The 12,169-nt window shown below is 49.2% G+C and overlaps 2 protein-coding genes across 2 annotated transcripts in view; one reads left to right on the plus strand and one right to left on the minus strand.

Moving 5' to 3' along the window:
• The window catches only part of TBCD (tubulin folding cofactor D), a 179,978-nt gene that overhangs the window by 58,464 nt on the left and 109,345 nt on the right, over positions 1-12,169 (plus strand). Inside the window, exon 13 of the mRNA XM_081220636.1 lies at positions 205-299. Coding sequence (XP_081076762.1) covers positions 205-299 — 95 coding nt within the window. The remainder of the gene's footprint in view (positions 1-204; positions 300-12,169) is intronic.
• Positions 8,885-11,352, minus strand: ZNF750 (zinc finger protein 750). The gene is made up of 2 exons (XM_081218260.1): positions 9,788-11,352; positions 8,885-9,648 (listed from the first exon to the last, which is right to left on the minus strand). Exons 1-2 carry the CDS (start codon positions 11,230-11,232, stop codon positions 8,979-8,981), a joined length of 2,115 nt encoding a protein of 704 aa, XP_081074386.1. The 5' UTR covers positions 11,233-11,352; the 3' UTR covers positions 8,885-8,978.

Here is a 12,169-nt window from a genome sequence, read left to right on the forward strand (position 1 = left end):
CCCCTGACCCAGGATTTTTACTCATTCTCTGGAGATCTGAACATGGCCGTTACCTTCAGTTGATTTGGAGTACTTTATCTTGTTACTAACTGATATTTTATAAACTCACTCAGGGTTTTAGTAAGGCTTTTGGCCCAGGGGGTGGACTTTCACTCTGGGCTGTGGGGGGCATCGTGCTGGGTCTCAGGCTCTTTGTGCTTTCAGTTTCCAGGAGACAGACAACGCCTGGCATGGCGGGTGTCTGGCGCTGGCGGAACTGGGCAGACGAGGCCTGTTGCTCCCTTCCCGACTCCCGGACGGTGAGTATGAAGCTCAGTTTTGTGTGGTCAAGACCATGTTTGCGTGTTGAGGTGCTTCATCTGGCCCCCTCCCCAGTGTGGCCGGCTGTCAGCACACACCACGCCTCTGCCCTCCCTGACCATCGTGAGTGTTGCAGGAGAGAGCCCTCCAGGCCTGTGCTCTCAGCCTTCTTCCTTATGTTGGCCTTTTGATTCCTGATGCCTCTTCTCCATGCTGTGAAATTTTAATAGCACACCTACACTGTAGGTCTGGATTCGGAGGGCCGCGAGCTGTTGTGATGTCTGAGATTGTCTTGTCCCCCAGAACCAGTTTCACCCTCGTGAGGGTGCTATCGCCCGTTAAGAATGTGTGCACTGCTGCTGTGTTTAGCCCGTGGAGTGACATCATGGTTCTTGGGAACAAGGCTCATGCCAGTGAGGGGATGGGGAGGAAGCTCGGCAGTGGGCCTGAGCAGGGGCACAGTGCGGCTGGTGCAGATAGACCACAGAACTCCAGGCCTGTGCGTGCCAGCCCTCGGGCCCGGCCGTATGGGGGTGCTTGTCTGTGGTGGGTGGGGACTGTCACTGGGAGCGTCCCGCTATGCCTCCGTGGACAGAAGGGAGGGATGCCTGTGAAGGATGGAGAGGGCCCTGTGCCGGAGTTTGTCACCAAAAATGCCGTGTACCCCGAGGGTGACTTCTGTCCAGAACAAGGACGTCTGTGCAAAGAAGGGTACAGCTCAGCAGCTGAGCTGTGGGGGTATTGCAGGTGCTGGCTGTGCGCTTGGCGTTGTGCAGCACAAGCAGGGCAGAGGACCCTTGGTTTCTATGGGCTCTTTCTGCTTATTCTTGTAGCAGCTTTACTGAGATACGATTTTTAAAAAAATATTTATTTGTCTATTTGGTTGTGCTAGGTCTTAGTTGCAGCCCGTGGGCTCCTTAGTTGCGGCTCCAGGGCTCCTTAGTTGTGGCATGCGGGCTCCCCAGTTGTGGCATGCGAACTCTTAGTTGCAGCATGCATGTGGGATCTATTTCCCTGACCAGGGATCAGACCCGGGCCCCCTGCATTGGGAGCGTGGAGTCTTACCCACTGCACCGCCAGGGAAGTCCCTGAGATATGATTTATATACCATAAAGTTCACCCATTTAAAGTGTTCAGTTCAGTGGTTTATAGTATATTTACAGAGTTGTGCAACCACCATCTTAATCTAATCTCATTTTCCCTCAAAGAAACCCTATACTCAGGAAAAGTCATTCCCCATTTTCCCTCAACACCACCAGCCCCAGACAACCACTGATCTTTTTCTGTCTCTATAACTTCGCCTCTTCTGGACACTTTATGTAAATGGAATCTCCAGTAGTGGTCTTTTGTGTCTGACCTCTTTCACTTAGTGTAATGTTTTTAACATTCATCCCTAGGGCACCACGTAGCAGTAGTATTTCATTCCTTTTTATGGCTGAATAATATTCCATTGTACGGATACACATTTGTTTATCCCGCCATCGTTGATGGACATTTGGGTTTTCACCTTTGGTGATTATGAATAATGCTGCCCTGAACATTTGTATACAAGTTTTTGTGTGGACATGTGATTTGAGTTCTCTTGGGTATAGACCTACGAGTGGAATTGCTGGATAACATGCTAAATCTGTCTTGAACTTTTTGAGGAACTGCAAACCCTTTTCCAAAATGGTTGTACCACTTTACATTCCTCCAGCTGCATATGAGGGTTCCAGTTTCCGCACATCCTCTCCAACACTTGTTTTTCTCTGTGTTTTTTTTTTTTTTTTGAAAATGGCCATCCTAGTGGGTGTAAAGTGGTTTTGATTTGCATCTCCCTACTGACTAATGGTGTTGAGCATCTTTTCATGTGCTTCTTGGCCATTTGGATATGTTCATTGGCAAAATGTCTATTCACATCCTTTGCTAATTTAAAAAGTTGGGTTATTTGTCTTTTTATTGTTATGAGTTCTTTACAAATATGTCTTTTATCAGATATATGATTTGTGGATATTTTCTCTGCTCTGTGGTTGTCTTGTCACTTTCCCGATGGTATTGTTTGATGCACTGAAGTTGTAAGTTTTGTTTTTTTTTTTTGCGGTATGCGGGCCTCTCACTGTTGTGGCCTCTCCCGTCGCGGAGCACAGGCTCCGGACGCGCAGGCCCAGGGGCCATGGCTCACGGGCCCAGCTGCTCCGTGGCATGCGGGATCCTCCTGGACTGGGGCACGAACCCGTGTCCCCTGCATTGGCAGGCGGACTCTCAACCACTGTGCCACCAGGGAAGTCCCGAAGTTGTAAGTTTTAAGTCTGGTTATCAGTCTTCTCTTTTGTTGCTTGTGCCCCTGGTGTCACATCTAAGAAGTCATTGCCTACCCCAAGACCACAGAGATGTACTACTGTGCTTTTATTTACTCTTGTTCCATCCTAAGTGACTTACACATTTATTTGTGAAAATAGATGTGTGAGGGTGTGTGGGTATGTGAGTGTGTGGTCGGTCAAGATGAAGTCTCCGCCTGTGTGGTGCCAACTCCAGTTTAACTTGAAGGAGACCAAAGCCCTCTCTCTGCTTTTCATGCCTGAGACCCACTGGCATGTGTGTGTCTGTCATATCTCATGATGTTGGCAGTGTCCACCGACCACAAGCAGCCAGAATGAGAGTGTATGGTTGTTGTTGTAGATGAAAAGTGTCAAGCTGTGGCCAAAAAACTGAGATGTCACATATGATGAGTCGGCCCATGATCTTCACTTGAGTGGCTGGCCGCCTCTTGCCTGTGGTGCCCTCCACGTGAGTTGAGCCACTCTGAAGACCTTTTGCGTGGCCGGTGGGTCGTGGAGCTGTGTTGTCTCCTGCCTGGGAGGGATCGTGCAGGCAACAGTGGTCTTGTCCTGGAGTAGGCTCCAGGGGTGATGGGTCTAACACTTACCGTTGATTTTTCTTTACTCTCTTTTCTCCTGCTCCTCAGACTGGATGGTTTGGATTGCCCTGTCTTCAGGTTCTCTGGTCCTTCCTTCTGCCTGCTCAGATCTGCTGTTGTTCTCCTTCCTCGGCTGAATTTTTCATTTCAGTTACTCTGTTTTCAGTTCCGGAATTTCTTTGTGGTCTCTATTATAGTCTGTCTCTTTATTGACATTCTGTGTTTTTTCAGACATTGTTCTCTTGTTTCCTTTAGCTCTTGGAGCTTATTTGAGATAATTGATTTAGGATATTTGTCTTGTAAGACACTGTCTAGCCTTCCTCAGGGGTGGTTTCTGTCAATTTCTTTTTCTTCCTGTGAATGGACCATAGTTTTCTGTTTCTTCGTGTGCCTTGTTATTTTTTGGTTGAAAACTGGACATTCTGACATTTTATTATGTGATAACTCTGGAAATCAGGTTCTCCTTCCTTGCCAGCAGTTGCTGTTGCTGTTGAAGACTGTTAGTTGTCTCTTTATTTAGTGACTTTTTCCAGAGTTTTTTTTTTTGCAATGACTGTATTCCCTGTTATGTTTGGTCACTGAAGTCTCTGTTCTGTTATCTTAGCATTTAGCCAGTGACCTAACAGAGGTTTCTTTTTCTTTTTTTCTTTTGGCTGCATTGGGTCTTTGTTGCTGCACGTGGGCTTTCTCTAATTGCGGCGGGCGGGGGCTGCTGTTTATTGCGGTGTGCAGGCTTCTCATTGCGGTGGCTTCTCTCATTGAGGAGCATGGGCTCTAGGTGCGTGGGCTTTGGTAGTTGTGGCACACAGGCTCAGTAGTTGCAGCACGCAGGCCCTAGAGCATGCAGGCTTCCGTAGATGTGGTATGTGGGCTCAGTAGTTGGGGCGTGCGGGCTTCAGTGGTTGTGGCACATGGGCTCAGTGGTTGTGGCTCGTGGGCTTCGTTGCTCTGCGTCATGTGGGATCTTCCCGGACCAGGGATCAAACTTCTGTCACCTGCATTGGCAGGCGGATTCTTAACCACTGTGCCACCAGGGAAGTCCCCAGAGGTTTCTTAAATGCTGAAATTTAGTAGCCTCCTCCTTCACCAAGCACTCCCCTGGTTGCGGCAGGTTTTTGATTAGATTCCAGAGTGCTGAAAAACTTGATTCTCTCTGTTTTTGCCAGCTTACTGGTTGGTTGGGTGGAGGGACCAATTCGTGGCGCTCCCTACTTGGTTGTATTCTGAGACATCATCCAAAAACTAGCATCTGAATAGCATTCTAGCGTTAGTCTGAGAAGACACCAAGACAGGATGAACTGTGCAGTTATTAGGGAAATGCTGGTAAGGGTGGCAGAGCCACCGTCTGACCCCGAGAGCTGTGGGGCTGGGGTATGGGTGGCGGTGTCCCTGGTGGGCTGTGTGGTCTAAGGAAGGGTTTCTGGGGGGGGTGGTCCTCAAGCCAAAGTCAGCCTCAGACGCATTCCTGTCTTTCTGGAAGGGGCTGCAAGTTGTGGCTGCCGCACTGCCTCCCTGGTGGAGTGGCTGTGGGGCCTGGGGTCAGCCTGCGCCGGTGGGTGAGTCCTGGCTGTGGCCACAGCCTTCATTTGCAGGGTTCTGACCTCTCTTGTCTCCTGACCAGTCCCTCCCCATGGTCCTTTGTGCCTGGGTTCCCACTCTTCACTGCTCCTGACCCCTCCTGGCACTTTACCATTATGGTGATTGTGCGCTTTCCTGATTTTTAACCTTTGTGCAGTTTTGAGCTGTTTGGACATTCCAGCCTGTAAGAAAAATGACAGCCATAATGAGACGTCTGTGGCTTAGTGTGTGGAGTAGGAGTTGTGTTTTTCTCTATTAAAATGCTTTTCTCCTTGAGTGAAAGTATGTGTGTGCTTCATTTCATACTCAGCCCTGTCCCGCCCTTGGGAGCATAGTATTTTGGTCAAAGATTAAACCAGGGGTGGAGGTGGATGGCTGTGGGCTGCTGGTGAGACTGTTGCACAGGGGCTTGTTAGTACTTTTGTTTTCTTCAGTGTGAATTCAGGGATCCTTCTAGAAGTTATTTTCAGCTTTATTGGGATATATAGTTCACCTAACATACAGTTTACCTATTTTAAGTATCTAAGTCAATGGCTTTAGTCTATTACACTATTAATTTTTAAAAAACATTTTAGCATATATACGACATAGAAATCTGCCATATTAATGATGTTTAAGTGTACGATTCAGTGGCATTAGCTACATTTACGATGCTGTACAACCATTACTATCACCATCTATTTCCAAAGCTTTTCATGTTCCCAAACAGAAACTCTGTCCCCCTTAAACACTAATTCCCCCTTCCCCTCCCCTCAGCCCTGATACCCATGAATCTATCTGCCTCTGTGAGTTTGCCTGCTCTGGGGAACCTCATATAAGTGGAATCATGCAAGATTTGTCCTTTGTGTCTGACTTACTTCATTTAGAATTTCTTTTTTTTTAAACTTTTGTATTTATTTTTATTTATTTGTTTATTTACTTATTTATTTGGTTGCACTGGGTCTTAGTTGCGGCAGGTGGGCTCCTTAGTTGTGGCTTGTGGGCTCCTTAGTTGTGGCATGTGAACTCTTAGTTGCAGCATGCATGTGGGATCTAGTTCCCTGACCAGGGATTGAACCCGGGCCCCCTGCATTGGGAGCGCAGAGTCTTATCCACTGCGCCACCAGGGAAGTCCCTTACTCAGAATTTCAAGGTTAAATTCATGTTGTAGCTTGTGCCACAACCTCATTCCTTTTTATGGCTGAATAATATTCCTTTGTATGGATGGACCACCTGTTAGTTATCTGTTCATCTGTCTGTGGATACTTGGGTTATTTCCATTTTTTCGCTATTGTGAATAATGCTGCTAATGAACATTGGGTGCATGTATCTGTTTGAATCCGTGTTTTCATTTCTTTTAGGTGTATGCCTAGGAGTGGAATTGCTGGGTTACACGGTAATTCTGTATTTAACTTTTTGAGGGTTTATCGCTTTTTGTATGTAAAGGTTAGAAACTTCCAGCTCTGAAGTCGGGTTATATGTGAATGGAGAAAGGTACTGTCATTGAAAAACCACCAAGACTGTTTTTTTTTCCTTTTTTTTGTTACAAAGATCTAAGACCCCATTGTGCTTGTAAGGATAGTTACAGAGAGCCTGCATGGTTTCTGTGGCTGTGTGCATGCAGGTGACCTTTTGGAGGAATTGCATTAGCGGGAGGAGTCCACAGGGCTGAAGGCACACATATGGCTCCACCGTGAACATCTGCAGGCAGCGCTGGGCTCCCGGCCTGTGTGGTTGCAGGAGACCGGACAGTTGTTAACCGTCTCTGGTTCCTCTTCTTGTCACTTAAGATGGTGGCGGACAGTTTTGGGTGAGCTATAAAACAGTGTCCTCAGAATCTTTGGGCCCCGGAAGGTTTATGTGCTTGTGTGTAAGGCACGAGTCGAGAGCTTGTCTCTAGGGCGTGACGCTTTGGGTCCCAGTCCTGGAGGCTTCTGAGGCCTGGCTCTGCTTCCCACAGGGTATGGACTTGCTGGAAAGCAGGGGTACCCTGTTTTTGGTCTTTGTCAAAGCACATTGGTATATAAAAAAAGGAGAGCCCAGGCATGCCAGTGAAGGCTGCACAGGTATGCATCGGTTTCTGGTCATGGCAGTGCACGCATTGGGTTAGTGGTGTGTGGCTCTCTGCAGGCACACCTCAGATGGGCAGCAGGGGCTCGTGGGCCATCCTGGATGGTTTAGGGGCAGTTTATAACAGCAGCCTCCTATTTGCCTTAAAAGAATATGACAAGCTCTGCATCCCTCTTGTGAGTTGATATCAGTGGTTTTGTATAAATATAACTTGCTGCAAGGCAGGTTATTTGCCATTCTGAATAGTGTCATTTTAAAACAAAGCTACTGCATCACTGTTTTAAATATGTCTGGTGGAATCCAGTCATCATGGTACCTTGGAATCCACCATCCTCCATCTAAAATGCAGGGATTTTATTCTTCGTCTCCTTGAACCTGTATTTCCATTTACTTTTCCTAGAGAATTTTTCCTTAATGTAACATGTTTCTGTGCTTGAGAATCTTTTGCTGATCTCCCTGTCAAGTATCTTCAGCAAGAGGATGTCTGTGAATGCAAACTTTAACTCTTACATTTTGTTCTGCCAAAAGGTAGTAAGTATTTAAGTTTTCTAGATTGAGTTTTTACAGGATTAGTTATTAGTACAAACTTGATCAAAACAACCGAAAATAACATTTGATTGGAATGCAACTTAACAAGATGGGTTTTTAGTTCAAGCTATCTTTCGGTGAGTAGTGCTTATATCTAGAACAAGGCAAGGTTCCAGATCAACTTTTTATTTAAAAAATTTTAATTTTTAGCTCTGAGCACTGAGAGGCCTTGTATGTGCACCTCACTGGGAACGGCAGGCGTTAGCTTTAGCAGTGCTTTTTCTTTGAACGCTTATGGGATGGCTCTATTGGGACCACTTCTGTTTTGGTCAAAGTGTGAGCTGAAACTGCCCATCTTGTGGAGAGAGGGTTCACCCAGTCAGCTCAGCTCAGCGCCACTGTTTCCAGGCCCTTTCTTGACCCCCTGCCCTGCTCCCAGGCGGTGCATTGCTGAGAAACACCCTCTGAACAGTGGGGAAGGGCCCTTGTGAAGCCAGGCCCTGTATGCTTGGTCTCCAAAGGTGCCCCCGGATGCCTGCACTCCCCCGGGCTCGATGACTACCGGTGGACAGCAGACACATGCACACGTCCACACGCCCTCACATGCACACACAGATGTACCCTCGTCCTCAGTTTTAATTGCTGCCTCAGCTCTTGTCTCTTTTTCATTGAGTTTATTTATTGTGGCAAAACATTGTATAACACAGAGTTTATGCTTATCTTCTTTTTATGTATCCTTAAAGTTCACCTATGAGTTTATTGGAAAATTAGCAACATATACATCATTTTAGGAAGTGGAAAACGAGCCTGAATGAGTTGTGAAGACAGAGCACGTTGAGAATAGCTTCCCCAGCAATGCATTCTCCCCAATGGAAATAAGTTACTTGTATAAATAGCCTCTTGCTGTCTGTGTATTATTCAGTCATAACAAATCACAGTGTTTTTACACACAGAACTTTAATGCTAGTACTGGAAATGTCTTTGCCTGGCATTTTTCCCTAGTAATTGTTATTTACTTCAAAACACACAGTAGATTTAATAGAAAAACAGTTAGAACAATTTGTTCTAGTGCTGAGATATTTATAAGAAAAGTGTTTTAAAGAGATTTCCTCTAAGATGCTAACACCTAAAAGTTACCTTTTAGTCCTATGCATTTCATCAGGTCCTACAGTGTGAGTCATTCAAATATTTTACAACCAGAAACAGAAACACTTTTTAGTGTTCATGCTTAGTATTTACAAAACTGAATTGAGGGCTTCCCTGGTGGCGCAGTGGTTGAGAGTCCGCCTGCCGATGCAGGGCACGCGGGTTCGTGCCCCGGTCCGGGAAGATCCCACATGCCGCGGAGCGGCTGGTCCCGTGAGCCATGGCCGCTGACCCTGTGCGTCCAGAGCCTGTGCTCTGCAACGGGAGGGACCACAACAGTGAGAGGCCCATGTACCGCAAAAAAAAAAAAACAACTGAATTGAGTTGCAGGTTTAGTTTAATTTTTTTTTTGAGAAGAAGAAAACTGTGTTGTAAAAATGTACCAGTTGAATAAGCAAGGGCCAGATGGAGGTTTGCTGCTGTCTTGCCTGCACCGGAAGGCGTGCTTGTGGCTGCAGCCTGTGGCTGGCCAGAGGTGGCTCTAAGACACCCGCGTTCTTTTCCGGAGTGTGAACACTCTGGCTGTGTCGCTGTGCTTTGCCTTCTTGGTTCCCTGCTGGGCCTTCCCTGCATCCCTGGGGCTCGTCCTCTTTTGCCCTTTGGGTCTGAGGTCGCACTGAGCCTCCTGGCTCTCAGGGGCTCTGGGGGTGGGTGCATCTAGCTGGCAGGCAGGCTCCTGGGCAGAGGGCTCGACGTTCCCTGGGCTGTAGGCCGCCAGCTGGCAGAGGGCCACGGCCGCAGTCTGCTTCTGCTCATCACTGTCAGCTGAGCGTGCGTCCTGGGCCTTCCCGGCGGGGCTGGGCACAGGGGCCTCCGCAGAGCTGGGGTCGGGCCCGCCCCCAGAATTTGCTGTCTCCGACTGCGGAGCAGAAGTCGGGGTGGGGGCAGCCGCGGGTTCGGCCCCTCTCGGGCGGCTGCGGACAGAGGGCCTCGAGGTCAGGGCGTTGCAGGGGTCCTTCACCGAGAGGTTGAGGGGTGCGTCCTGTGGCTCCATAAATTCTCCATAGGCAGTGGTGTGTGTAGTGGCTGGCTCAGCTTCTGGTTTCGTGGAGAGGTTCAGAGGGGCTGTCCTGGAGCCGTCCTCTGGGCTGGAGGGTGCAGCTTCCAGTCTCCCCATCTGAGCCAGAGCATCTGCATTCATGGCCTCGAGGCTGGAAGAGACACAGAGAGGGAGTCACAGGGACCTTGCTGAGGGCCATTGCCCGTGGGGGGTTTGGGCAAGTACCAGCTCCTCTGATTAAGCACAACCAGAGACATTACTTCGGAGGTTTTGAAAATGGACTCTCTTACCTTTCTGGAGATGCAGCTCTGTTTTCTGGGGCCTGGGAATGTGAGCGCTCCGTGTTCTTCTTGACAGGCTTGAAGGCTGTGAGGCTCTGTTCTGGTGGATGGAGACTTCCTGGGGCGCCGGAGGCCGCCATGTCCAAGAGGCTGCACAGCCCGGCACAGGGCTGGCTCGTCTGCGTGAAATTGGTGGGGCTCGGCCTTCCCGGGGAGCCTGTGGCCGCACTGCCTGCACGTGGGCTCATTTTGGTCCCTTCCGTGTCCCTCTGCCCATCTTTGGAAAGGTCTTTAGCCTCGGGAGTCGGACTCTCTTTCTCAAACTCTGTGTATTTTTTGTGGGAGTTGGAAGAGTTTAACTTGGATGGACTCCAGGCCGGGTAGGCCAGGGCAGCTTCTTCCAGTAGGTGTGAGCTTTGATCTTGTGAAATACCAGCAACGGGTGGGGGTCTGAGGCCATAGGAGGAAAATGCAGACTCTGGTCTATAAAATCCATAAGGAATCGGCAGATTGGAGTGATACTGCTGGAAGAATCTGTAATGGTCGTATGTGGATGGAACCGGGTTCAGGTGCTTAGGGATCGGCCCTGGGTGAGGCAGGAAATGTCTTTGGTCTTGGGCCCCGTAGACGGATAGCAGGGGGCTGTCACACTCGGGAGAGTTCCCTGCGAGTAGGTACGGTGAGTAGATGGTGGCCAGTCCGTGTTCTGTGTAAAAGTGAGGCGGGTACTCTGCGATGGTGGGGTGCACGTATGGGGAAGTGGCACCAAACCCCTTTGTGGATGGGATTTTATGTGGAAACTCAGGTGTGAGGAAAGGTGAGCCAGCTTTCCACGGGTAGCCAGGGGCATGAAAGGCAGACTTGGTGTGGAAGGAGGCAGCTTTGGCAGGGGGCTGGGTCAGGGTCAGCGCTGATTCAGGAGCCTCGGTGAGTTCCTGCCCTTTGAGTCTGTGCTCGCCAACTGGAATGAATGCTGAAGGCCGGGTAGTGCCTTCCAGCACAGGCTGGGTGCCCACGGTGGCTTCTGGAGCTGGACTCAGGGGTGCTGCTTCCTTGTGTAGAGTGGGCTTCTGTCCGGGGCACCTGTGGGGCCCGCACGCACGCAGGTCCACATTTTCCTTGATGTCATCCTTGGCGAGGCCATGTTGGAGCTTGGCGTCCAGGTGTGAGAGCCCACTTGGGACGGGCTTGGAGGAGGTGGGCTTTGCCATGGGGTCGGACTGATTGGTTGGTTTAGGGTCCGAAGAGTTCGGTTTGGAGCACTTGGGAATGCGATCTTGCTCGGACACTAAAGTGATGGAGTTTTTACAGAGACCGTATTTCATGTGATTAAAAAGATGTGACTTTTCGTTGCAAGTAAAGGGACACTGGAAACACTTGTACTTGAAGGGCTTTCCTGGGGGCCTGGGGATGTAATGCGGCTTTTTTGGTTTTCGCTCTTTGAGAAGGCTCATTTTCCCTCTGTGGTTTGGCGTCTGAGCCCTGCTGGCTCCTGCGTAGTTCAGCTTTGGTGTTTTTTAAGGAAGCAGGTCACTGCTTCTCCTTCGCTTTCCTTTCTGAGTGCTTTTACTTGAAGCCGGCTCCACGGGTTGTGGGTGTGACCAGGGAAGTCTCCCTCATTTGGGGACCGGGAGCTGCAATGGAGGAGCAGAGCCTTAGTGTTGGGACGATGCCTGACGGGCTAACCCCGTGCTCCCCGGGGTCACGGAGCAGGTGAAGCAGAGGCCTCTGCAGGTGCAGAGGACGTAAGTGCTCTTGTGCGGCAGGTACGGGACGGGCATCAGCCACCCCTCCTCCCTACCCCGGACGCCACCCCTACGGCGTTCTCTGTTTTCTCAAGTCTGGTCCCAGGTGAGTGTGGTTGCAGGAGTGTTTAGTGTCATTTCAGAGAATGCCTGTAACTCTTTGAGTTTTGGGAGCCTTTAACCTGTGATCTGAGGCCTCAGGTGCCAGGAAGGTTGTGGACCCACCAGGCTGAGTGACCATTGAGATCCCACCCCCATCCATGTGCCTGGAGTTTCTGGACTGAGTCCCATCACTGTGCCAGCCTGACTGCTCTAACGTGAACCTGAGGAGGTCCGGGCTCATGCGTGTGTGTGACATTCACAATTGTGCTCACTGAGAACAAGGCACGTGTGATTGTAACCTTCAGTCCATCTGTCCTATTTACTCACAGTGTTCTGTTCTACGAGGGAGTATTTAAAAGTGAAGAACATTTTAAAATGTCCCCCCCCGACCCTGTTTCTAAATTCACAAATGAAAAGTCAGCTTTCTGGGTAAGTAGAGTTTGTGTTGGCCCAAATACAAACTTAAGTGCTGTGTTTATGTTGATTTGAATGATATTAAGATGCTGTGAGTCAGTGAGTGAGCAGATGTCCTCGTGCACTGCTG

Source organism: Mesoplodon bidens (assembly GCF_964165515.1).
Source record: "Mesoplodon bidens genome assembly, chromosome: 19".
NCBI classification, from domain to species: domain Eukaryota; kingdom Metazoa; phylum Chordata; class Mammalia; order Artiodactyla; family Ziphiidae; genus Mesoplodon; species Mesoplodon bidens.